Source organism: Porites lutea, chromosome 3 (assembly GCF_958299795.1).
Source record: "Porites lutea chromosome 3, jaPorLute2.1, whole genome shotgun sequence".
NCBI classification, from domain to species: Eukaryota; Metazoa; Cnidaria; class Anthozoa; order Scleractinia; family Poritidae; genus Porites; species Porites lutea.
Genome location: NC_133203.1, coordinates 3,918,935 through 3,945,383, shown reverse-complemented (window position 1 = coordinate 3,945,383; position 26,449 = coordinate 3,918,935). Strand labels below are relative to the sequence as shown.

Sequence of the window (26,449 nt, the reverse complement as noted above, 5' to 3'; positions counted from 1 at the left end):
AGGTTCGTGAAACGTGCTATGTTTTTGCGGAGGAACGTAGAGGAGTTCCGGTTGCTCTTTTTGAGACTATTAGCAGTTTAGACGTCATTGACTTGAAAAGGTCATTCTTATTTTGTGCTTTCGCAAGGGAAGGGCTGGAACAACCTAACAACGGAAAATTGCGCACACTGTAACCAGGCGAAAGAGAGACCTCGACCTGTTAAGGAAAGAACTTGGTACAAGACAAGCCTGGTCAGATCACAGCAGTTAATAGTTTTATTACAGAGGACTGCCGCCGAAATAATTTGGCTAGTTATCGTGGTCACATCGGGAAACACTTGATCAGGTTTACAAATACTTCAAGCAAAACCAACAACATGGAGTTTGACCTTTTATGTCGCATAGTGGCTTGTTGTTTCCTTCAATCTCTGGTTATCTATGGCTTTAATATCGATATTAAGAAACCTGTTATCTTCTCTGGACCTCAGGGTAGTGAATATTTTGGATATTCTGTAGCTCTTCACTCACAAGGAAGCTTGTACTGGTAAGTGAAAGTTGTATGTACTAACATTTTATGACTTGTTATAAAGCATAACGTGCGTGATTGTAGAGTATGATCCGGTCCAGTTGAGCCAACCCTCTGTACTAAAGCGGCTTCAAAGAATATTTATTTTTCTCTGTTATTTAATTGCCTAACTTTACTTTACTGTGGAGTATAACAAATCATTTTGATAAGCCGTATATACTAAATATTCATTCCTTGATATCCGTAATACGATAACTTTACATTTTTAACGGTTAACAAAACACATGAGCCTAATATTTGGGCGGCACACTTATTAAAACTGTCAGACACGTTTATACGAAATGAACGGGGAAATGAAATGGTTTAGGAATCCCAAAAATGTCTGCTGAAATGCATTAAATGCTGAAAAAATATTTCATATTCGCATCGGTTTCAAAATCTCCGTGTCAAAAGAGTAGTTGGCAAACAGTGTAATTACATCTCTCTGCTAATGTCCATAAATTAAAGGTCGTTTCTTATTGTTGATAGAAGCGAAGGCCATTTAGGGCAACTGTTACACTTGGATAAAAACCTGGATAAACATGAAGAGACCCTAGAAATGGTGGTATTGACATCATTATCAAAATCTCTGTTAAAGGGGTAGTTGGCATTCAGTGCAATATGTGTGGGCTGGGTTGTTCGAAGCTGGGTTAAGATAACCCAGAGTTAGTGCGAAATTTGAACTCAGATATGAGAGCTTGAAAAGCAAATTCAGTTTCATTCTCTTTACCAACAATTTGATGATTGGATACTCTGAAAAGAATAGAGAAAATTATATGAGAGAGTGCTTTTGATAAAAAGAAAAAGAATCCCAAGTTAAAATTTAATGCCGGGTTAGTGCTAACCGGCATTTGAACATTAACTGGGCCCCGTCTGCTAATGTCCATAAAGGTCGTTTCTTAGTGCTGACAGAAGCGAGTAGTGCCATTTAAGGCAACTACTTTAACACTTGGATAAACAACTGGATAAACATGAAGAGACCCCAGAAATGCTGGTATTGACATCATTATTAGTCTCATTTGCTTTAGCTGCGAGACTCAGAAAATGCAAGCGTTTCTTGTTTTTTGGGTGTGTCTGTGCCGAAAGGGGCTCGTGGTCCCAGGCGTTCCTAGTGTAGACTGAGGAAACTGGGGATAAGAATTGTGACGTGTCACAGTGCCATGCTTTATTTTGTGAAGAAATCTTACATAAGAAGGATTGATGCGAAAGATATAGAGCTCTTCCTGAACGGGTCGGTCCACAAATTCTATTGTTTGAAAGCATTGATTACTTTGGAACAAGTGATTACTTCAATGAAAACTTTGATGGTGAGGCTATAAAAATGAGTCTTGTGATGAGCATGTGGTTTATTTTCAGTGATGATTGAAATGTTGCGCCATGTTCATCATGTTTTAAGTCCCTGGCAATGATGTAATTTCTCTCGAAGTGATTTTCGTGTCTTACATGCATTCTCAATCATCATCAAATACGATGCAGAAAGTAAATATCGTGAAGAATACTTGACCATCAATAAAGAAGGAAGTGAAAAACTTTTAGCGAGTAAATCCGGTTTCATGAAGAATTAATTGCCTCATCATTTCTTATCTGATCTCCAAGCAAGCGAGACTTGACTCTTTTTTAACCCTTTAAACCCTAACATCACAATTCAAATTCTCATTTGTTATCCCTATACGTTTTCAATAGAAGAAGTGGGGAGAATTTGTTGAAGTATCAATTAGATTCATCTTGTGTGATCATGTATTTAATTCTCATGACCACTCTGTTTTGTAAAGCACTGATATTACAAGGAGAAATTTGACGCTGATCACTCTAAGGGCTTAAAGGGTTGAGAACATTCCCGTTATTGAGGCACTGCGCTATGTAAACCTTCTTGAAAGTGAATTTACGTCATTTAACATGATAGGGGAATCAGTTGGGTGGGGGAAGGGAAGGTGGTGGTTATGCATGTCCCTAACCATTCATTTTACTCATTAGGGAGGAGGGGGAGGGGGCTTTTCGGGCCAGAACTTAACCTCGTTATGAAATGACTAGGAATATTTCGTTTTCACCCCTGGATTGGATGCCAGTCAGTCACAGGGTTACTGCCAGTATTTAAGACGGAATCCATCAGGAAATTGAGTAATTTTAATTTTCAGTGGGAAAAAATCTTGTACCAGAATAATTTAAAGAATATTGCCCCCGGTCGGTTGGGATTCTTACCCTTGTTAAGTTTGATTGAGATTTTGTTTCAGGTCTTTTCTTGGCACCATTAGCATTAGTGCTATAAAATAAGTGCCATGGGTAAATAATGGAAATTATTATTATTGTTATCTTGATACAGAGTCCAAAACACTGGTTTCTAGGTGTTTCAGAAACCATTGTTGGTTCGCTTGGATGGGTGGCTATTTTGATGCTCTTCTCTCAGTTACATGTTTGAAGAAAAAATATAAATAAATAAATAAATAAACCTTAAAGAAATAAATAATTAAATAAATGGAAAGTGTTAGGCTTGCAACTTCCCTTCGTCACTGATTTATCTTTTTTCATGAATGCTGATTGAAGTGTATAATTTTCTCCTACAGGGTACTAGTTGGAGCTCCAAAAAGTAATGTTACTGCTAGAACTGGAGGTGAAACTCTTGTAAGGTATGGAGCAGCATTCAGATGTCAATACCCTGGAGACAAACCATGTGACGAAATTATAATTGATAAAACACGTAAGTGTAGAACTTTATTAGAACAAGGGCACTTTGAGACCGCCATCTTAATTCTTCACAATTTTTTTGTCTTTTGTTACGGCTACAGGTGTTTGGAAACATTATATTAAATATCTTCATGATTCAAATGCTGTATACAGTGATGCAGCTGTTTAAGGGTTCATATTTTAGTGTGGATGCTACTTCAAGACATTTCTGACCGAATTCGGCTATCGCTAACGGTACTGACGCACGTATTTATAAGTTGTGTTTCACCTGCTTCAAGGTAGAGTATAAAAGATCGTATATTTTCAAAGCTCTTCCAGTGAAGCAATAATTGATTTTTAGATATGGACTTTAATTCGAAAGTATGTCGCCTATAAAATGTGGTTTTACAGGTTTGAAAGGCAGCTTATTTTTTTGAAAGCTGTACCAAGTATTGTTAATCCTGTAAACAAGCTTTAGAAATATTATTCTCTCGCTTACAAAGTTCAACAGACCTTTTTTTGTTCTGAAGAAGATCAACATCTTCACGTGCAAATTGTGTGCATGAGTTATTTGTATAATTCTGTTTACTAGATTACTGTGTGATAACTCGAATTCCCTCACGTACAAACAAAGAAAGGTGGCAAAGTCCAACACTTTCACGTGCCAGTTGTGTGACTGTACATCTCATGCAGATTGGCTTTTCACAATAATGATGTCAACTCGCTTGAACGTATGAAGACCTGTTTCGTTTTGCAACCAATGCCTTAAAAAAGGCTCTTGTCTTTTAAAAGCAATAGCTTTTAAAACATGAAGAAATCAAGACTTTAAAGTTAAAGACTGTTTCACTGAGAAGAATGGCACGTGAAAACCTCGTGAATTGTGACGATGCAATCATCTACCACAATGATAAAAATCCTGGTATGTCTTGACTACTCGAATTTGATGAGTCACATTTTGGCTTAAGAAACTCCAAGGAAACCTTAGAGTTTTCCGTCTAATCAACGTTTGGTGAGTAGATATTTATTTAACTTTAACAATTTGTTTAACTTGCACCAAATGTAACAGGGAAAGACAGAGGAAAGTGAATATACAGCATGAGGATCGACGCTGCTGAGCCGGCATTTCGCGTTTTCTTTTATGTACTGCAATACCCAATTTCGCTCAAAAATCCAGTCTACATTTAAGACAAAAAAGGTAGATTCATCACACTTCGTAAGGTTACACTGAAGCATTCAAAATAGCTCATGCACGTTTAACGTGCCTATGTTTTTATCTGGAAATGACCCCTCATCAAAAGTCAAATGAGCTTTCACATAGGCGGGATACACATGTAAGAATGCAATGCCTTCAAGGTGATCCATCCACCATTTTGTTGTTTTTAGATGGAGAGAGCTCATTATATAAGCGACAGGTAACCCAATTAAAAAGGATGTCAATTTGAACAAAGCATCCCAGTAAAAATCTTATTCCACAGTGTACCCACCTATGCTTTCTTTAACTGTCTGTACCCCATGCTCTTGTTTTGGAACACCATTTCTAGGTGGTTACTGTCTTTCGCAAGGAAAAACCAGAGCATTTATCTTAATTCCCATTTCTGGTATGTCTTTCCCCTGGTTTTCACCTCCTCTTTGCAGTGATTTTGTTACCTCTGTGTCCTGCGTCCCTGACGCATAGAAATCCCCAAAGACGCAAAACAATTCAAAGATTGATCGATTGAATAACATGTGTATTTGTAGAAATATCCCATTCATGTAATTTCTGTGGCAGTTATTATGGCAGTTGTTTAATGATGCATATTTCTTTTAGCCTTTGTTGCGCTTTTAAAAAGAAGTACTAAATTTTAATTTCAGTATACTGCAATACAGAGTTTTGGAGCTGTCTGTCTTCAGATTAGCTGTCTGGTTACATAAAGACCTAAGCATTTTCAATTTCGGACTCTTTTTTATTTTTACTGGGACTCATTGGTTCTGGACTGGGACTCATTGGTTCTGGACTGGGACTCACCAAAACTATTTGTAACAAAATCACTGTCTTTGGTGGTTTCTGTGTCTCCTTAGAAAATATAGTGTTTGCGCTAGATACCACCTTGTCCTCTTGGTCTCAGCCTTTGTTTTTTTTTACCTGAAGATTCCCTAGATCACACAACATCTGGTCTATGAAATTTAGTGTTATCATTATTCACGAGGTTGTCACGTGCAAAATTACTTAAGGTGATTCCCTAGTTTTGCACTGCGCATCTCTTACTGTGCATAACAAGATGGCCGCCGTAAAAGAGAGCATGTGAAGTAACATTATTAAAATGAAGTTGACTGAAGAGAAGTGCTATTGGAATTTTTGCTTCCGGTTGTTTCTTGCCGAGGTGAGACTCAAAGTGTTGGGAATGTGCATAACGTAAGTAGTACGCGTGTTGCTGTGTTCGACTTCCTCACGGAGAACCTCGATAGTGGATGTTTAAATTGTGCATACTCACTTTGATTTTCATTTAAACGCTTTCTTTATCACATTGAGTCCTAAATGTGATATCTCGATGTAAATTCTGTAAAAACGGATTTTTAAATACTTTCTTCCCTCTTTTACATACATTCTCTTTTGAAACTCGCCCCAGTCCTCTCTCAAAAATTGGAGAAAATGCATTTGATGCGCACTTTCTGCAGCTCTACTGCACCCCCATTTTTTATTTCATGATTTTAATAAGCACAGTGCTTCCTTTCGATGAGAAAAAAATTGGCACAAATCTATGTTCAGTTTTTTGGCAATTTTACTAAATTGTACAGATTGAGCTATCATGGGTCGAATAGCGTGTGTCCAGTTTAATTCTGCTTTGGAGCGTAAAGTAAAAACAGGGGCATTAAAAGGCATTTTTCTGATACGTAAGTGGATAAACAATACATTAAAGTCAAATTCTGTGCGATACCACATGCATCATAGAAAAAATCTCTCCTTTTTATCTAGTTTTGGGCTGCGCACGGTTTTTGCCAAAGGGTCCTAAATAGCCGTATTTGTCAGCATTGTGACATCAAAACAAGCACGGTGACCCCCACTTTTTATTACTTTTTTATCATCCTCTTGACTTGTTACATCAGTGTACCAAGTTTCATCTACATTCTATGTTAGGTTCTTTTACTAGGGAATCACCTTAATGAACCAGTCTTTAACTCTGATGACTTGATTCTAAAAGTGTTGTAAGTTATTACTGGGCTGCCTGTGCGCCCAGTCATAAAATGGGCTTTCGGTCGTCTGCGGCGAAAAACGGCCTCCCGGGGGAGGGAAGACACGAGGGTCTGGTACCAAGAAACGATGTTCTCACAAATGGTTTCATATGAGTTTCTCTTGCACGGTGCCTTGCACGGATACTTTTTGTACCTCGTCTGCGCTCCCCCTTAAAAACCCACAAAGCGTTGCGAACCTGAAGAACGCTATTTGCGTTGTTCGAAGCGATTCGATCATGGGAGTCACTCTATAATTTTTTATTGTTCGAGTTTAAGTCAGTTAGATGATGTTGGCGCTGGGAAATTCAGAGAAATGCTCGCGTCGCGTTCAAACCGACACGCTGTCCACGGTAGGTTCACACTAAAAGATGACTGTGAGCGTCAGGTTTGGAATGCCGTGGCCGCTTCGTGAACTCAAAGAGAGAATTATCGATCGATGTAGTACATGAGCAATTAAGAAGCACAATTTATGAGCAAGGTATTTCACCAGTTGACGACACTATGGCTGAAGACTTGATTGTAAGCCTTTGTAGTCAGTGAAGCGAACAACTCAGTTGCCGATGAATGGCACGATGCACGTCCATGAGCGGGGGACGTGACAACTTTGCCATGTTAGAAGACTGGCTTTTCCTTTCAATATTTTCTTCTATTTAATGCAACACACGCCACTTTGGAGGTCTAAATTTCGGATACTGAGGATAAAGAAGACACGGACAAAAATAGGGACTCTGAGAATTTCGCACACAATGCACAAGTTTAAAGCTTCACCGGGACATCCCATCCGGGAGCTTCACAGAGAGCGACTTGAGGAAAATAGGAGCTGTTACTGACAAGGTTTGGTGCAGGGGGGGGGGAAGAGACGAGGTCTGGGACCGAGAAACGATGTTCTCACAACTTGCAAAGCGGTCACCCTGCGTGGTGGTCAGTGGAAAATTGCAGTACTTTTCCCACAGTAAATATTTTTAGACTTTTTAGAAGCAAGAAGCGACCGGCAGAGGAAATCAGAAATGTTTACTGAAAAAATAAAAATTGGAAAAAATAATATCATGCATCTTTGTTTTTCTTTCATATCGTATTTGTCTTTCAGTACTGAAATTGCGGGGGAAACCGTGTTAGATCTTAACGAACAACAAGGCGCTCGATCGATTTATAGGTTACATCGTTTTTGCCGGGTAAGGATAACTTGATGCTGATAAAAATTACTGGAGAAAGTGTCAAATTTATCGGAAGCAAGTAATTCAGAGAGCTTTATAAATATGAGCTTACAGCTCTACAATCGTAACTGAATAAACATTCACACTTCATAACATTTCACTTCGTTTATTACGATCAGTCAACACCTTGAATCCAAAGTTAAAATTCAAAACGATCCTAATAAACAAATCACAACTACTACTGAAAGCTCTGCACCTTGAAGCGACTTTAACTTTCCTAAGGTTTGCAGCAAAACACTGCTTGATAGCTCAACTCTAGCTCTTCGGCGGTTCTTATCAGCTGTACGGATCGAGCTATATGTTGCATATTCCAAACTCTGCAGAGGGAAATTGTTTAACAGAAAAAGAAAACCACACACTATGTCTGAAAAGGGACATAAAATCAATAAATTTGCGAATTACCAAAATATAATCGTGAGAAACAGTCCCGCCTTCGATCGCCATGTTTTTGTTTCTTCTCAAGACCGTTGATCCATGGATTTTTACGTAATGCGCATGATCACTACACAAATCCGCTGGCAAGGCCTTTGCTGATAGCTTTGCAAGTTGTCAGAACATCGTTTGGATTTCATTTAAGAGAATGTATGGGAAGTAGCTTACCCCCCCCCCCCTGGTTTGGTGACTGAGTAGAGCATGCAAGTGTAGCCCACGTCGAGGTTTCAGGGGGTTTGCTTTTGTTTGTATTTGTATCTTGCTAAGCTTTTATCATTAAATTTGTACATGATCTTGTGATCACAATTCTGTGTTTTCGCCCATTCAGCAAGCACGCTATATTGATGTCAGCATTAGCGAGTTTCAGAAACATGCCTTTGAAAGTTTTCAGCTCTCGTGATGTTTCTTGATACTTCTTTTACCATTTTATGAAGATGTTAACTGAAGTCACCGCAAAATGGAAACTTAAAAAAGCGTATAATCCATTTATCTCGAAACATAACACACATGACTTATACGACCTTTATTTTCGTAAAGGTGTTTTGAATACGAACGAACCCAGTGAATGTGAGGGGCAAAAACAGCATTAATATAAATGAACCATAGGGTTTTAACTAATATAAGGGTCAATTATTGTGCATTGAGATGAATCGCTTGAAAAGAGAGACTTCGCTTGAAGATGTAATGAGAAGTAAACAAAGGCATAATAGTGCGTAACGTTCAGTCTTTTTAATATCCAAGGAGTCACTGTGAATAGTGTTTCCATATTGTTTAGCTGGCACAAAAACTTCGGACGAGTTATAAAGCGGCATAGTTATCTTCCATGAAGAAAAGTTCGTCTTGGGTGAGACAAACAGAACTGGAGCGAATTTTTAATTTGCATCGGTATCAGGTAAAAAATATGTTATCGATCGTTTCATCTATTTACATTGTTTGAAGTGCGTGCTGGTGAACGCAACATGCGAGCGAGAAATCTTTAAACTTTTTTAGGTCTCAAAATGCAAAGGATTTTAATCCTTTAAGTTAGAGAAAAATACCATGAGGAAAATCTTAAAACTGAATATTTTTCTTCTTGTGGAAAAAATAGTGCGTTTTCTTGTAGACTGTGGACCGCAAATTAGGATCGCACTTTTCACAAACATGCGAATGCTGAAGTTCAGAAGCCAACCGACGATTGCGTTTTTCGCTGCTGTTAATCATCTTAACGGACCTCTTAGGAAACAAAACTTTACTTCACGGGTTCAAAAGGTCATGGTTTGTGATTTGTGGATTTCGATCCGTTTTGTGTGTTCTCTGTTTCAAGGTTCGTTGCTTGTGATCGTAATTATGATTGATGGCAGCGATAAACACAATTGTGAAGGTGGCTTTTGAACTTTAGAGTTCGCATGTTTGTGAAAAGCGCAGTAAAGTCTCCGTGCAGTCAGTGAGGCCCCTGGATCAGGCGGGATCAATGGGCAGTTAACTGTCTGTTTTAGTATACTTCTGGTTTTCATACAATACAATATTTCTGTCTAGTGTAAATAAGCTCATTATACTCGTAGAACGACAACAATTTTTGGAATTTCCAGTTACGTCAAATTAGTTCACGTTATACTGACATGCAATATTTGGGGCACAGAGGGATTAGGGGAGGGGTACGTGGAAATAATGCAAATTGTTTCCTGCTTAGAATTAATGGCTACCTTGTCTATTTTTATTCATAATGGTGGAATTTAAAAGTTATTATACAGCCCCCACTTAAAAATGGTACTCTTTTTTTTGGTTACGAAAGTCTTTCAAAAGGGTACAATGTTCTGAATGAGTTTATGTTTCAGTCTCACATGAGGTTCTGTCGCATGCAATGGTTGCCGACAAGGTTTTATGGGAGCCTGAGTGTTTATAGTCGCCCCCTCCCCTCAGAAAAAATAGCCCCTTGGCAGCCCAGTTAAAAATCGCCTTTTGGCGATTCTTGTTGATTCTTAAAAGAAAAGAGCCTTCACTTAAAGCACTAGTTACAAAACTACTGTGAAAAGCAAGTCTGCATGAGATATACAGTCACACGTTTGCACATGAAAGTGTTGGAATTTGCCCCTAGCGTGGTCCGTACATGAGGGAATTCGAGCTATCACACAGTAATCCAGTAAAAAAGGATTATTAGAATAACTCATGCACACAATTTGCACATGAAGGTGTTGGACTTTGTCCGTTTTACAGTTGATACGTAAAATAATGCAAATTGTTTGCTACAAAATTTGCTCAAATGATTGTTCGAAATTACCTCAGCTTTACAATGTCTACAATAATTAAATTATGCTTAATGCAATGTCAAGGTTTATAGCCTAACATTTGATTTCCTTCCAAGAAAATCATCAAACTGCCGAAATGTATTTCTAATCACATCATGTTATGCCACTCAATAAAGCAATATGTAATTATTTTGTCAACTAGCTTCTTCTCATTTAATTCTCTGACATTACTGTTTCTACTTGAGTGACGCATCTTTACTAAATAAAATATGTTTCAAGAACTATAATGACTTTTCAGCAGCCAGCGTGTTTCATGTTGTTCTCCTAATTCTTTTTTTTTTGGCTAGCACGAAAAAGGTCAGTTGAACTTTGTAAGCGAGAGAAGAGGCCCTGCCAAGGGGGGGTCCCATGTCACAAGTCTGAATTTTAAAACGTCTCGTGTCGGTGTTTATAAATGGTTGTCGCTTATTGTCGGCTTTGCCGTCACTGTCACAATTTGGGCGAGGAAGGTTGTCTCTTGTTGCGATTTCATTTTACGCATTGTCGCTACTTTTTGGGCCATGTCGCTTGTCGGAATTTACCCTGCCAGGGCCTCAGAGAATAATTCTTGTTTACAGGATTACCAATACTTGCTTTGCCTTTCAGACTTCTAAAACCACAATTTAAACTATATAGGTCACATACTCCAGAATTAAAGTCCATATCTAGATTTCAATTATTGTTTCATTGGAGCAACTTTGAAAAAGATATGATCTTTTCCACTCTACCTTGAAGCTGGTGAAACAGAACTCAAATTATGAAATATATGTGTTATACCATTCACGATAGCTGAATTAGGTCGGAAATGTCTTGAAGCAGCACCCACATTCACTGTACTCAGCATTTGAATCATAAAGATATTTCAGTGTTATGCTTCTAAACACCTTTAGCCGTAATAAAAGACAAAAAAATGTGAAGAATCAAGATGGTGGTCTTAAAGTGCCCTTGTTTGACCTTAAGCCGAGTGAATGTCGTAGTAGATGCCAAAATCTAATAATTGGTACCTATGCATCAACACATAGTACCTTCAACCTTATTGGCCCCTGCAACAAACATCTGAACATACAAAGATACAAAGGCACAAATATACATACGCTCAAACCACTGACATATGAGCTATTTTTTCAAAATAGCTCAAAAAGTAATAGGCTTATGAAGCAAAACAACAGTTTTGCACAAGCATCATGCTTTTTTGTACATTTCTTTGCCATCACTGCATGACTATGACGTGAAAATACCTAGTTTCATGTTTTATGGAGGACATAAACAAGCGACAACAAATTTTTCTTTCTCTTTCTTAACTTGAGTGCGGTCCCCAAGAAATCAACTCTAGGGAATTTCCCCTACATGTGACATTTTCACTGAATTGGAATAAACATGATGTACATAGTTTGAAAAACTGTGAATTCATTTTAAAAGTGATGTTTTCGTCATTGGTGCTAAAGCTCTATAATTTCAGGGGAAAGTGTGAGTTTGTTCTTGTTTTTGTTTTTTTTACATTTCTTCTTTGTGATCATTTTTAGCGGCAGCTGAGATAGACATTGGCAACTCTAGGTATAAATCAGAAGAGAAGGAGGGTATGTGGCTAGGAGCAGTGGTAACTAGCACCGGCAAGAATGGCAAAGCAATGGTATGGACAATGTAACATAAATGGTAAAAGATGTTGTAATGAGCATGCTTCAAACTCACCTTTATTCAAAGTTGCCTTTTGGTGACCTAAAATCATTTGTCAGGAGGTACAAAAAGAACTCTTTGGTCATGTTCTTTTGGGGCTAACCTAGAGGAGGTTGGACAGCAGTTCGCAAAGGATCATGGGGTAAATTATCAAGGAGTTCAGTTACAAGAAAACTGTTGAGCTAGACGGATCTCCATGATCCACATCTTTTTGCAGATTTAAGCCACAACATTGTTCTAGAATTCATAGTATTTTCACACGAAAGGTTTATCTTATCAATCATTTTATAAATTTCTCATGGCTAAGTGAATGAGGTGCCTTTAAAACATCTTTTTTTAGCAGCGTCGAAAGTTAGCGGGATTTAAGACACCTTGCAAACAAAGCCAGCTGTATCAACTATGTTCATTCACCTTTCCCAGACAGCGACAGTTATTGCGAATACACATTCAACTGGCCAATGAAGAATTCGAATGATGGTGAACTTAGACAACTGAGACAACTTTCAAAGAACTGCACCTGTTGACCAGCATAAAATCAGTTCAGCCGAAGCACAGACATGCACTTAACACCTTACTAGTTTCTTCAATAATCATTGATAGTGGAACATTTTTAAGTGGAGGGGCTGACTGACTGGAGAAGCTTAGGAGAGGGAGGCTAAGGCTAAAGCTCTCCCAGCCCCCTCCGCCTCACTGTCTATGATAATATCTTTCAGTTTATCTATACAAAGTAATAATGGATACTTAGGTTAGCCAGGACTTGAAAATCTGTGGTATGCCTACTTGTTGCTCTCAATACTAAATAATACAAGTTACATGCAAACCAAACTGCCAGTAAATGCTCACTGAGAGAGTCAAGTCCCACTCGGAATACAGATGTTTTACTGATAGCTTCTTTTATTCGGTCAGGAAAAGTACAGGAAAATAACTTTTATTTGTTTTCTCCCAAAAATTGCAATTCTATGTGAACACTAAGTAAGAGATAAAAATTTCATTTGCCAACAGAGAAGCCTACCCAGAAGGTAAGGGGACATGTACAAAAGCCTGTAATATATAAATACCCAGGAGAGTAACAGATCTAATTAAATTTCATGGTCTTTTAGTAAGTAATCTGGAAGTTAGAATAAAATAACTCAAACTCAATTAATTTGATCTCTGCTACAAAAATGTCAGTCAGGCATGCAGTCAAAGATTTAGTTTGGTACTTTATAGGGTAGGAGAACAACTACTTTGATTCTTTTCTTTTACTTCATTTAAAAGCTGACATTTTTAATTCTCCTTCGTAACAGTTTTACTTCATAAAATGTAAAAATATGCACAACTCACCAAATCTCAGGAGCAATATTATTGTATCAAACAATAATTCAGTTATCTTTTGTTCAGGATTTTTCTCTGGCCCTGTGCTTGTTAATCTAGAAAGAAAAGAAATCACAAAACACAATTGATTAGCACTTTCCTCCAATGTCTCAAACAAAAAAAGCTTCACATGATCAAGAAACAAAGAGGGTGTACTTTCACACTAACTTAATGTTATTATTGTATCCTTATGAGAAATGAAACGTGGTAAGATATGCTCCCAAAAGATAGCTCACAACGTAATCCTGCTTTGAGCGGTGACACGGTTAATCTACGTGGAAAAACAATAAACTGTACTCAATATTACAAAAACCAAAGTGAAAAACATATTAGAGCACAAATAAGAATCATAGTGTCGATTTACAGTGAGAATGTTTTCCCACATGAGGCCGACTGAAGTGTGGTTAAGTGTCACACGTCGCATCATTTACCTCTGCACTTAACATGCTTTAAATGGAAAATAACTCAGAAACTGTAGCAGGGGCGATGGGGGGGGGGGGGGGGGGGGACCATACAAAGTTGAAGATCAATATTTTTTCTTCAAAGTTTTGTGAAAAGAAGACCAGTTGAGACAAAGAAATGCGAAAGAGTCCCATTTCAAATGTATCACTCAAAAAAACCTAAAAGAGCAGCCATTTTGGATTGTCGAGCAAAGCACGATGAAAATAATCCTTAAAAATCAACTCACCTTGAAGATTCTTGCATCAATACAATCACGAGGGTCCAGGTAAACCAGCAAAGGAAATTCTTGACGAATCGATGATGGAAAATGAGGAAAAATGTGAAATAATTGAGCTAAAACTATGTTTTGAATTTTCATCTCACGGTCTATTGCAAGATGGTTTTCCTCGATCCAAATTGCTCCTGTGAATCTTTGCAAACTGCTATCCAACCTCCTCTGCGGCCAACCCTTTCAACCAAAGCCAGTTTTGGTTGACATGGATGAAGTTCCCAATAGGATACTTTTCCAACCATTTCTGGTTGAAATGAGGTTGTGACCAGGTATAGTCATTTCCAATTTTCCTTGACTTCAGGGATACAGGATAAGTACAGGATAAGTAAGGTTTCTTAACGTTTAAGGGAAGGTTTCACTGTTCCGTGCATGCTCATTAATCAAAAAACTGTTTTCTGCGGGGACATGCTGTATTGTCTATGCAAGCAGAATGATCATGTCATAATGTTGTCAAAGAACCAATTTGCACACTCCCCTGGGAGTCACTTGATCAACTTATGTGCAAATAACTGTAGATTCATCAACCATGGAATAAAAAATTTAACATTGGTAGTGTTGGCATAATCCACTAATTTTTTCCGCAATTTTAGTACTCCTCCATCCTACTTCAGGTTACTCTGAAATACAGTTCTACTTTGAAATACACTCTGAGATTGCTAAGATACATGTAAGTGGGATTATTAACCTATAGAATTAATAATAAATTGAAAAAAGTAATTTAATCAATGAGCATGTACAGAACCGTGAACCTGTCCCTTTAACTGCGAGTTTATTGGCCATCAACCAATTAGAAACTTTCTCAAGTTCACAGTTTAAGATATCTTGTGATGAGATCAGCATTTGAGAAAAGGACATTGGAGTTGTCAGCAAATAGTACTAACTTAAGGAAACTTGATGAAAGCTGAATGTTATCAATATACAAAAAAAAGTAAAAAGCCTAGGAATGACCCCTGTGGGACACCACATTTAACTCTCTTATACTCGGAGGCCACGCTGTTACATTCAACGTACTGTTTTAAGACCAAGACCTCTTATACCATAGTGTTCAAGTTACATGGTTAACTGTGTCAAAAGCTTTAGACAAATGTAAGAAAATGCCAGCACAGTACTCTTTTCTCTCGTTAGACAAGATCTCATCAATAAGCTGAATGAGAGCTAAACTGGTAAAATGTTGAGATCTAAAACCATACTTATGTGAAAATAAAATAATCTGTTTCTCAATAAAATCAATTAGCCTATTATAAACTACGTTTTGAAAAAAATTAGAGAAACAAGGCAAAATTTGGCCTATAATTACAAAATAGTGAATGATTGTCACTTTTATAAACAGGAATAACTCTTGCAATTTTGATCTTGTCAGGGACTATGCTACTAGTATGCTATACTAGTAGAAATAGACAAGTAAATTAAGGAGCAAAGTGGTACAGATAAGATTTTGACAATGGATTTAACATCAGACATTTTATTTATGTGGCTAAATTTTTATTGAGGCTGAGTTAACCTCGAGCCAAAGCCAGTGGTGGTCCTGTATTAGCATGCGTGACATGCAGGGTGGCTCATTTGGGGTTTTCAGGGCTGCTATCCTTTGCATTATTTTGCAAGCTTTTTTTGCTGATCGTTACGGATCACTTTTGCTTTGTGTTGGCAAATCTTTGCGGATTCCTTCTTCCCTCCCTGCTGTCATGTGTGGGTGCGCACGTAAGTATGTCACTTGGTAAGTATGTTTTCCACTGAGTATTTTCTCAGTGTGACGGTGCCAGTTAGCGGCTCCTGGCAGTGGTGGTTCCCGCTTCCAGGGTTGCCTGGTTACCTCCTTACCTTATTTTTCGCATCTGGCCTCCCCCACTAACCTTTTAGGCCCCAGTTCTCAAGCTCATCAATTGGTGATGACTTTAATACCTGTTTAAGCCCCAAGAGTAATCAACATTGTTGCAAACTGTAGTAGGAAGTATCAAAAATTATCATAACTTCTAACCTGTACCTTTTTTACCTAGGCTTGTGCTCCCAGGTACGCTTTACGAACAGTTTCATCTCAAACAATAAATGACTACTGGCCTCTTGGACAATGTTTTGGGCTTGAGAGTGACCTTTATGGAGCTACACCAAAAGAGATATTTAGTCCCTGTGAAACTGGTAACTGCAAAATAAGTTCTAGATTAGTAATAAGCGTTAAGGAGTGCAGGCGAGCTTAAAAGGTTAAAACACTCTTGCTTCAAATGCTGTGCTGTACATAATTTTTACATGATAGAAGGTCCAAATGTAGTAAGGACACAGTGCAAGCCACGCAAAAACAGCAACAACAACAACAACAACAAAAATTGAAAAGCAGTAAGACTCACAGAAAAAGAAACTCTAACTATTGTAAATGAGTGTTGAACTCTAAAAGTGCTTAACGCTGATCCTTAAATTAACGGTTGCCTACCCCAAGTCAGTTAACCCATTCATCACTTCATAGTATTTCATCTACATACTCAGAAGTTAGAAAGACATACTAAATAAAATAATAGTGCCATGTGAAAGTACTGCTGAAGAGGTTTTATTTGAATGGTAATTGCATAGGATTTCATCCACAGACTCAAAAGTTAGAAAAACATACTAAATAGATAGTACCATGTGAAAGTACTGCTGAAGAGGTTTCATTTGAATGGTAACACCTTAGGATTTCATCCACAGACTCAAAAGTTAGAACTACATACTAAATAAATAGTACCATGTGAAAGTACTGCTGAAGAGGTTTCATTTGAATGGTAACACCTTAGGATTTCATCCACAGACTCAAAAGTTAGAGCTACCTTCCACGGCTCCATCATTTACTCTGGGTGTGAACGAACTTAATGTTTCTATTGACCATCGATATCTGGTCATCTCGCCACCAAACTATCTCTCCACCAATGAAATCGCCACCAGGAATAGAAATTAGCATAACATTGTTTTGAACCTTCATGAACGGAAATTTCTTAACCGTTACTTTATTTTTATATTTCAAAGAAATGACTAGTGGTTGTGAAACGTTTCTGCCAGTTTTGTAATCTCTCAAATGTCAAAGTTTACATTCACAGAACCTATACGTGTATTTATTAATTATTGTTATTTGCATTAACAAGAGCTTACGACGTAAGGAATGATCTATTAGGATCGGCACATTTGAATTTGGATCGACTTTAAATTTGAATAAGCTTGACGAAAATCTTAGGTTAAGTAATCCTAGGTTTTAAAACCTTGTCAATTATTTCAGAGCTATTCATTGGTGGCGAGTCGACTTCTTGGTAGCGCGATAACCGTAAACCTAACCGTATAAAATTCCATTTTTAGAGCAAAAAGGTAACAAAAACTTTGGTTACTGTCAAGCCGGATTCAGTGCAGAGTACACTACTCATGATGGACAAGAGTTTCTCATCGGCGCCGTTGGAGCCACAAGTTTTAAAGGCAAGCCTTTGGTTCATTCCCTGTGATAAATACAAATGTAGATACCGTAAAATTCCAAAAATAAGCCCCGGGGCTTATATTATTCAAACGCCCTTTTTTAGGGGCTTATTTTTGGAGGGGCTTATATTCGGAGGGGCTTATCTACGGAGGGAAATTTGCGTTTCAAAATCGATTGAGTTAGCCTTATAGCTGGAAGTAAATTTACTGTTTTTGCTTTGTTTTACTTTGTATTTGAGGGCAATTTTCCAAGTACAAGCCCCCGGGGGGCTTATATTTGGAGGGGCGATTTAACGGAGGATTTTTCGCGTTACCGGTTTGGGGGGCTTATATTTGGAGGGGCTTATACATGGAGGGGCTTATTTTCGGAATTTTACGGTAGCTAATTAAAATATATTTTTGGACACACAATTCAGCATTTTGAAGATATGTTTCGGCTTGACTCGAGCCGTCATCCTAGTAAAAATTAGGGACCTTAAGATCCGAAAACGGCGACGGCAACGAGAACCTCAAAAAAGTAAAAGAGGTTTAATAACCAAGACAACAATTTTGCACGTGCATCAAGCATTTTTGTACATTTCTTTGCCGTCGCTGCACGACTGCGAGAGAAAAATGGCTAATTTCACGTTTTACAGAGGAAGTACACAAGCGACGACGAAATTTCCTCTCTCTTTCTGAACTTGGATATGGTTCTTAGGAGTTCAACTTTAGGAGGGTTCACCTATATTTGACAAAGTTAGTGACTTGAGGTAATCGCGATGAAGATTAAAAGAGCGTAAATTCACTTTTTCAGCGACGTTTTCGCTGCAGTCGCCGTCCTGGGATCTTAAGGTCCCTGTTTATTCCCTGCTTCGATTTCTTCTTCTTATATACCCGTAGCCTGCGAAAACATCAGTTTCTCCTCGCTCTTCGTAGCTGGGGACGTTTCGCGCGGAGGAACGTCTGCGACTCAGCGGCAGAAATTCCCTACTGATGACGCAAATCAATGTTTACATAATAAATCCGGTAGTCATGGGGTTTCAAATATAAATTGGTCCAATTTTATGTATCCTCTGGTCGATTTTGGTAAAGTGTTGTGTTCACCTGCTAAAGAGCTCCAGCAAAACTCAAATACTTCTTCTAGAGAAGACTATAATCCACAAATGTTGACTGTTTTGTCAGAGATTCTTCACATTTACATTTGATCTCTGTGGCCTTTTGTCTTTTGTCTGTCAAGACTGTCATTCGTAAACAATCGCTAAAACAATGTAACTTCTCTGTCGACCAACCAGCGCTTCTGACCGGATTCCGGACAGATTTTACGTCGTCTGGATGAAATTTCTGTCGCTGAATCGCAGATAGCCTGCGTAGCTGGCGGTATTGTGTAGTAGTCGAGTGAGATTTGACGGCGGAGCCGTCACGAGCGGCCACACAATACCACACAATACCCACACAATACCGCCAGCTACGCAGGCTAAGTCGCAGACGTTCCTCCGCGCGAAACGTCCCCAGCGGCGAAGAGCGAAGAGAAACGGATGTTTTCGCAGGCTAATATACCCGAAGACCGAAGATGATACAAAAAATTTCTTATTGGATTACAATGACAGATACAATTTATTTGAAAATCATGACAAAGTTAAGCATCATCACAGGGCTTGAAAAAAGTCCCGTCCGGCCGTTAGTCTGGGACATGTAGAATTTCTTGCAGGGCAAGTACTTGTAACTTTTAAGGTGGCTCGGTGGGGTTTTCCAGGGTCAATACCTCCCATGTTTGAGCATATGCTAGGTCGTCATTAACAAGAGTGGAAACATTACCAACACCCTGACCACCACAGCTTTATCAGATTAAGAAGAACATTTGTTATTGTCAGGGTTACAGTGACATCAGAGTTGTCATAGCAACGAATTGACGCCATTATCTATTTTACTTGCAGCCGTATTTCTCGGCACTGGGAACTGTCCTTCCAAAATCGTTTACGGGAGCTTTTTCCTCCAATAGCTGCCTCGATGTTCGTGAAGTTTAAGCAAAATCTATGAGAGCGGTATCGAGATATTTTGGGATGAAGTTTTTATGATCAGAAATACGGTAAAAACTAGACAATCTTGATGGCCTTTTCGGGGATGTGCCGCTGGAAAGGGTATGGTTTTTGTCGCCTCCGTTCTAAACAGACTATTTATTTTGCGCGAGTCTGTCCTAAACAGGGTATATAATTTTGTGTGAGTGTGTCAGTGAGTCTGTCCTAATTACAGTCAAATCTCGCCTTGAGGACAACTCGCTATAACGGACACCCCGATAAAACGGACAGCAGCTAAATCCCCGGTAAAAGCAAATCACAGACGTTTGACTGAAATAAATTTCCGCTATTACGGACTCTCGCTAAAGAGGACACTAACTCGAGGTCCAAAAAGGAATGATTATAACGTAAATTTGCTCTATTGCAATTGCCAAAAAAAGGGGGGGAGAATTTTGTCTCTGGTCCTGTCCTGAACAGGGTAATTAAGTCGAAGGTGTTACAAGTTTCAAACCCTCAGTGGCTCATTGGTCGAATACCCCCCCCCCCCCCCACCCCCCGGTCTTCAGTATGTCTGGGTTGAGCTCGCTGAAATAAGTTTAAGTGTTATACTATTGTGAGTTAATCACTCTGAATTTCTCCTCAGGTGTACTGTTTTTCAAAGAACCAAGTAACCAAGAGTATTTCAGATCTGTGGTAGATCAACTTCATGATTCAAACTACATGGGTGAGTCTTAATTCAATGGATTTACAGTCGTTCAGCCAACGTTCTTTTCGCTTACCTGTTAAGTTGTTTGGCCAACTTATTAGGTCAGTTCCCTTACTTTTTTTCGCCTGATCAATGGCTTAAAGAACGATGTGTACTACATGTGTATCGTGCGTTTCGTTTCTTAAGCGGACAAGTTAAAGGGGCTGTGTCACGGCAGTCCCGTTCATTTTGTATAATTTTGCCAATTACTCGCCCTCAATCGCTGTGGAACTTAAAGTAAGCAAAGAAATTACATGTAAATGACAAATTCAGAGATCCGAGACAAACAAATATGTCTCCTGAGCATTATTTTTGAAGTTGCAAGCAGCAGGGATCAACTTTGAAAAACTGTTAGGCTGAACAGTTTTAAAAAATCCTAATTTCAATCCGTTTTCAATCTTCTTCAGTTTTGCCCATCCATGACATCTGTTGTTTCTGTTATGTTATTTTAACCTTCCTTTAAAGTTTTAAGCGGATATTTTTATGTTTCTCTTAATTTAACGGGCATTTTGTAATTTCCTAATTTGGCTGAATTTCGTGAGACAACTCCTCTGAGACGTAAACGAAACGGACGTTAGCGAAGCGACTCGTAGGGGAACCTACCCGTCACGCCATACATGATGGTAATGAGAACGCCAAGAAGGCAGGAGCTTTCATAGGCAAAACGTTGAGCATCACACGGGAGACAGGTTTTTGGGTAAATCTCGCGAATGCGGAAAACTGCAAAGGGTAATTTACAACAATTTTATTGTTGTAGATCATAGATCAAATAGTTTGCTATTTGCTCTCATAGTAGTTTCTGTTACGAAGATGTATGAATCAATGAACGAAAGAACGAACACAAGAATTGTGAAAACAGAGGTAAATTCTAAAAATTTCAGGTGTAAAATTTCATTTTGTGAAATCTGACATTTATTTTCTCGGGCTCCCACGAGAAATTTATTTTGGTGTTATTGCAGATGACTAATTACATCTTTAGCCCTTGAAAAATGTGAAAAAGAATGCAATGTACTTTAAATTATTCTGGTACATTTTTTTGTCCACTGAAAATAAATATTACTCATTTTCCTGATGGATTCCGAAAAAACCCTCTTGGCTTACAGTCAGTCTTCTTTTTCACTTATCGTGAAGGTTTCGCGCGCCTGCGAACGGCAGACGCATTTCCGGTCGTCGCTTCCCTCCCTCCGAAAATAGCTAGCTATTTTTCGGTGTCTCGGAAAGAGAGAAGCGAGGACCGGGAATAAGTCTGCTGTTCGCAGGCTAAGGTTTAACTAGCCTGCGTGGCAGGCGTTTGAAAGGGAAGGGAAAGGGAGTTTTAGGTGTGAGAGAAACGCGAGGGGCCTCCCTCCTCGAGCGCAAAACCCCCTTTCCCTTTCCTTTCCAACGTCTGCCACGCAGGCTAAGGTTTAGCCTTCGCTGCTGCTGTAGTTCACTCACTCTCTCTCTAAAAAAACCATTCCTTTGCAGCTCTCTGTTCATTTGCTTGCGTGGATAATATGTTTACCCAGAAAGAAGTAATAAGCCCCTGGTTTGCCTTAATGATTTAGAACAAATTAGAACCAAGCTTCCTACTCTTTAAAGCTCGTGTCAACTTATAATGAATGAGTTTCTCAAGTTTAATAACTAGAAGGGGCGAAATGTCCATTTAACGCTTTAAGCCTTAAGAGTGATCAGCTTCAAATTTCTCCTTGTGATATTACTGCTCTGTAAAACAGAATGGTCATGAGAATTACGGACATGATTACACAAGATGAATTTGCTTGATATTTTATCAACTTCTCCCCATTACTTCAGTAGGAAATGAATGGGGGCAACAAATGAGAATTCAGATTTTGTTCTTAGGGTTGAAAGGGTTAAAAGATAATTGTTTTCTGAGGGACATCAAGTTTGGAGACAAGATGTCCCACTCTCAAAAAGCACACTGTTAACTGAATATTACACAATTTCGAGCATTTTCGATATTATGCTTTTATTTCCATGTTTTTTTAGGCTATTCTGTGGCTAGTGGATCTTTCACTGACCCTAGAGGGAGGCGAATAGGTTTGCTCTAATTGTGATTTGTGTACTTTGTGGATTTTTTTCGGCGCTTTTTACACTTGTTAAGCCTAGCTTAAATTAACGTCAACGATTTTTCCTTCACAGACATGCTTTTCCTATTGTTCTCGGAGAATACGTTTTAATAAAGTTTTTCCAGTTATAACCATGTTTTGCAGCTCCCTGACAGATGTGCCTTAGCCAATTTTCGCCTCAAAGGCATGAAGAAGACATTAGTAATGTTAGTTCAATTTGTGTACCCAAGAGTAAAAGTAAAATTTTGAAGTCTTACTTTTCTTCTCTTATTCCTTTCAGAATATGTTGGCGGCTCCCCCAGGGCTGATAAAGTGAAGGGGAAGGTAAAAATCTAAAGAATTTAATTATACTCGCGTATTGCTGGTTTTCAGTGTCACGCCATTCAAAATAGATCAAAATAAAAATCAAAACCGTTCAATAGATAAAGTCCAGAATCTGGGAAATGAAAGGAGGTAAATATGCAAAGACCGTGGCCAAGATTCAGGTCAGAGGAATATTTCGTATACGAGATATCCAAAGAAATATTTTACCCAAATTTTTAGAGATTTGTATGGAGACGCCATGCTGGTGCTCATCCGGATGAGCACCAACTTGGTGGACGGAAACCAGCAGAAACATCTGTTACCGAGTTTTGCTAGCTACAAAAGCGTGAATTTATTCTTCGAGGAACTCATAAGCATTAAAGTAATACTTTTTCTAGTACATAAACTGTTTACGTAGCAAAATTCCTTGAAATAAGTCATTTTTTTAATCTACATGACAACTCTCTCGGCCGTCATGTAAATGCCGCGTCACGCAAAAGCTTAGCAATTCAAGCGTCCTCTATCACAAAACCAAGAACCCTTTTGAAGCGAAAATTTGTATGAAAATTAGTTTTCAGCTGCTCTAATACATCGTGAATGTAAAATCTCGGTAGCATCGATAGTTCTGTAGTTTGAATTTTAAAGACGTCAAGTGAAAACCGACAATTCCCTGTTCTGAAATCGTGCCGTGGCGAAGCCACCACGTACCGCTTGTGTGCACCTTACTGAATCCTTTTTCTTCTAGTCCACGTTGGGCAACAACAACGTTAGAAGATCAAAGCTCACAACTCTTCCACACCAATTCTCTAGTGCAATAGACCTTTTTACCGATACGGCGGCCATATTGAATTAATTTGATTTAAGGAGTATTATAGGAGTATTATAGGATGCAGGGTGCATGAGCACATTTCGTTTGTATTTTAGAGCGCTTTTTGGGACATTTTTTCTTAAAGTTTTCTTAGAATAAGATTGTAATGGGAAAAAAGATCCTTGTGCCGTGTTAAGATGTAATAATGATCGCCTTTTTCTAGTTTAGTATTAGAAATATAATCTTTCACTGTGTATTTCTCGGAAAAAAGGCGATCATTATTAGACCCAGACACGGAACACAAGGCTCTTTTTGCCATTACAATCTTATTCTAAGAAAACTTTAAGAAAAAACGTCCCGAAAAGCGCTCGAAAATACAAACGTTATGTCCTCATGCCTCCTGGGCATCCTACAGTACTCCTTAAATCGAATTAATTCAATATGGCCGCCGTATCGGTAAAAAGGTCTATTGTGTTACACTAAGTCCTCATTTCTATTTTTATTTTCAGGTCATCATTTATGCCTATGATAGCTTTGCGAGATCCTTGCCAGTGAAAATGGTATTGCCTCAGCCTGCGGGATTACCGGTACGTGATCTAAATGTGGTTTTATTGTGTGATAGTACAGAAAAAATTCACGTATATGAGCATCAGTAGACAAAACAGTGAGAGACTCGGGGGGGGGGGGGGGGGGGAGGTCCAAGTGGGAAATTGTCTTCTCTACGGGGAGGGTCAGGAGTGTTTGTGCACAGGAAGTGTTGTTCTGCATCGTCTCTCCCCCACATAACCGGGGGGTGGCGCCGAAAAAATATCTGTGAGCCGTACGGGAATCCGTGGAGTCTCCATTCCACCGCTAGGCTCGCTTCGCTCGTCGATGTTTTTTTGCTGTTCATCCCATTTTGCGCCTTCCCCCTTCTTCCCCCCCCCCTCCCCCCCACGGAGCCTGGTCCTAACCTATGTAAGTCGTTGACCATGAGTAATATCTCTGTTTCTTTCTTTCTTTCTTTTTTTTTTACAGATAGGAACCTACTATGGCAGTGCCGTTCTTGCTGTGGATCTTAACAACGATAGGTAAGTCATTTTCGGCTCGTCCAGCAATCGCCTTTGTTTATATTAAGCTGCCCCTAACTGTCTTGATCCCTTTTGTCACAGTTGCTCCAACGATGGGTAAACAAAAGCTATCGACCAGTCAATTCTGCAATGAGGCTAACTAATGTTAACTGAATTTACGATTGAAGAGTTCACTTGTGAAATTTTTTCTAATTTCCGATTGCTGTTCCATTCGCTCTCTTTTCAATTTTTCTGGAAATTGTTAGTCGAATGGAATGTAAACTAGAGTAGTTGCACCGTGGCATGGAATAACCTGCTAACTGAAGTGTACTACGATATGAAGGTAATTTTCAAAAATGCCTTGTTCTGATAGTTCTGCCCAAGAGGTTTTTAAGTCAAATCTTTATTAAGCAGCCACCCCTCCATTTTGCGGTCGCGGACACCTCTTCCAAGGCCCCAACAAGTTTAAGACGGAATCCTTCATGAAATTGAGTAATTTTAGTTTTCAGTGGACTAAAATCTTGTACCAGAATAATTTAAAACATATTGCATTCTTTTTTACATTTTTGAAGACCTAAAGATGTAATAAATCATCTGTAATAACGCCAAAGAAAATTCCCCATGGGAGCCTGAGAAAATGAATTTCAATTTTCACAAAATTACGTCTCTCATATGAAATTTACAGAGATTTACCCGTGTTTTCACAATTTTGGGGGAATTTGACATTCATTTCTCGGACTCCCAGGAGAAATTTTCTTTGGTGTCATTACAGATGACTAATTACATCTTTAGGCCCTAAAAAATGTAAAAAAGAGTGCAATATTCTTTAAATTATTCTGGTACAAGGTTTTTGTCCACTGAGATTTAAAATTACTCAATTTTCTAGTGGATTGCGTCTTAATTTTTATTGTCTTCACCTCTTTTAAACGTTTACTTTGTCAAGATGTACCAATAGATCAGTACACTTTTGATGGCATTAATCAGTGGTCTTTGACTTCCTTTCTTTTGGCACCAGAAGAAGTGGAAACATCATTTAATCCATCAATCTAGATATTTCACTTTCTCATCATCCTCATTTTTTTATGTGTTAAAGGAGCTGTGTCACGAAATTCAGACAAATTAAGTAATTACAAAATGCCCGTTAAATTAAGACAAACATAAAAATAACCGCTAAAAACATTAAAGGAAGTTTAAAATAGCACAACAGAAACAGCAGATTCCACGGATGGGCGAAACTTAAGAAGATTGAAATGGATTGAAATTAGGGTTTTTGAAAACTGTTCAGCCTAACAGTTTTTTCAAAGTTGATCCCTGCTGCTTGCAACTTAATGCTCAGGAGACATATTTGTTTGTCTCGGATCTCTGATTCAGTCATTTACACGTAATTTCTTCGCTTACTTCAAATTCCATAGCGACTGAGGGCGAGTAATTGGAAAAATTAAAAAAAATGAACTGGACTGCCGTGACACAGCCTCTTTAATCAAACCAGTGTTCAACGGTCAATCTATATTAATCGCTCGGTTGGCCGCTCCCAAAAGTTCCCAAACACCGGTTTGACTGATTTGAATGGCCACGTTACATTATTTCTTCCTGGCCGTAAACAATCAAAACAAAAATTTCTACAAACGTTGGTTTGTCTTCAGGCATACGGACATTCTAGTGGGCGCTCCGTACTACACTACTGTAAAGGACGAGGGACGAGTCTTCATCTATTTGAACAACGGACAGGTTTGTTATATTTTGCGAGGGACTGACGGTATGAAAATCCTTAAGCCTTCAACCCCCAATAAGCAGATGTAAATTCCCCAAACTGATCTCCCCCATATATTTCCTTAACCCTTTCACTGCCAGAGTGTGTGATAGAGTTTTGTAAGGTGACACTAACTTTTGAGTCTTTGGACGAAATCCTATGATGTGACCATTCAAATGAAAGCTGTCTGCCTGAACTCACACATGGTGCTATTTGTTGTACA

General features: G+C 38.7%; 2 protein-coding genes across 2 annotated transcripts; both read left to right on the top strand.

Moving 5' to 3' along the window:
* Window positions 1-22,652, top strand: LOC140931454 (integrin alpha-8-like). Its single transcript, XM_073381267.1, has 8 exons — window positions 1-523; window positions 3,106-3,239; window positions 11,849-11,955; window positions 16,080-16,218; window positions 17,398-17,511; window positions 20,146-20,226; window positions 22,237-22,287; window positions 22,597-22,652. The coding sequence occupies exons 1-8, from the start codon at window positions 357-359 to the stop codon at window positions 22,650-22,652; spliced, it is 849 nt and encodes a 282-aa protein (XP_073237368.1). The 5' UTR covers window positions 1-356.
* Window positions 21,644-26,423, top strand: LOC140930224 (integrin alpha-4-like). The gene is made up of 4 exons (XM_073379889.1): window positions 21,644-22,640; window positions 23,937-24,014; window positions 24,445-24,497; window positions 26,120-26,423. Exons 2-4 carry the CDS (start codon window positions 23,985-23,987, stop codon window positions 26,274-26,276), a joined length of 240 nt encoding a protein of 79 aa, XP_073235990.1. The 5' UTR covers window positions 21,644-22,640; window positions 23,937-23,984; the 3' UTR covers window positions 26,277-26,423.
* Window positions 26,424-26,449: the final 26 nt, after the last annotated feature.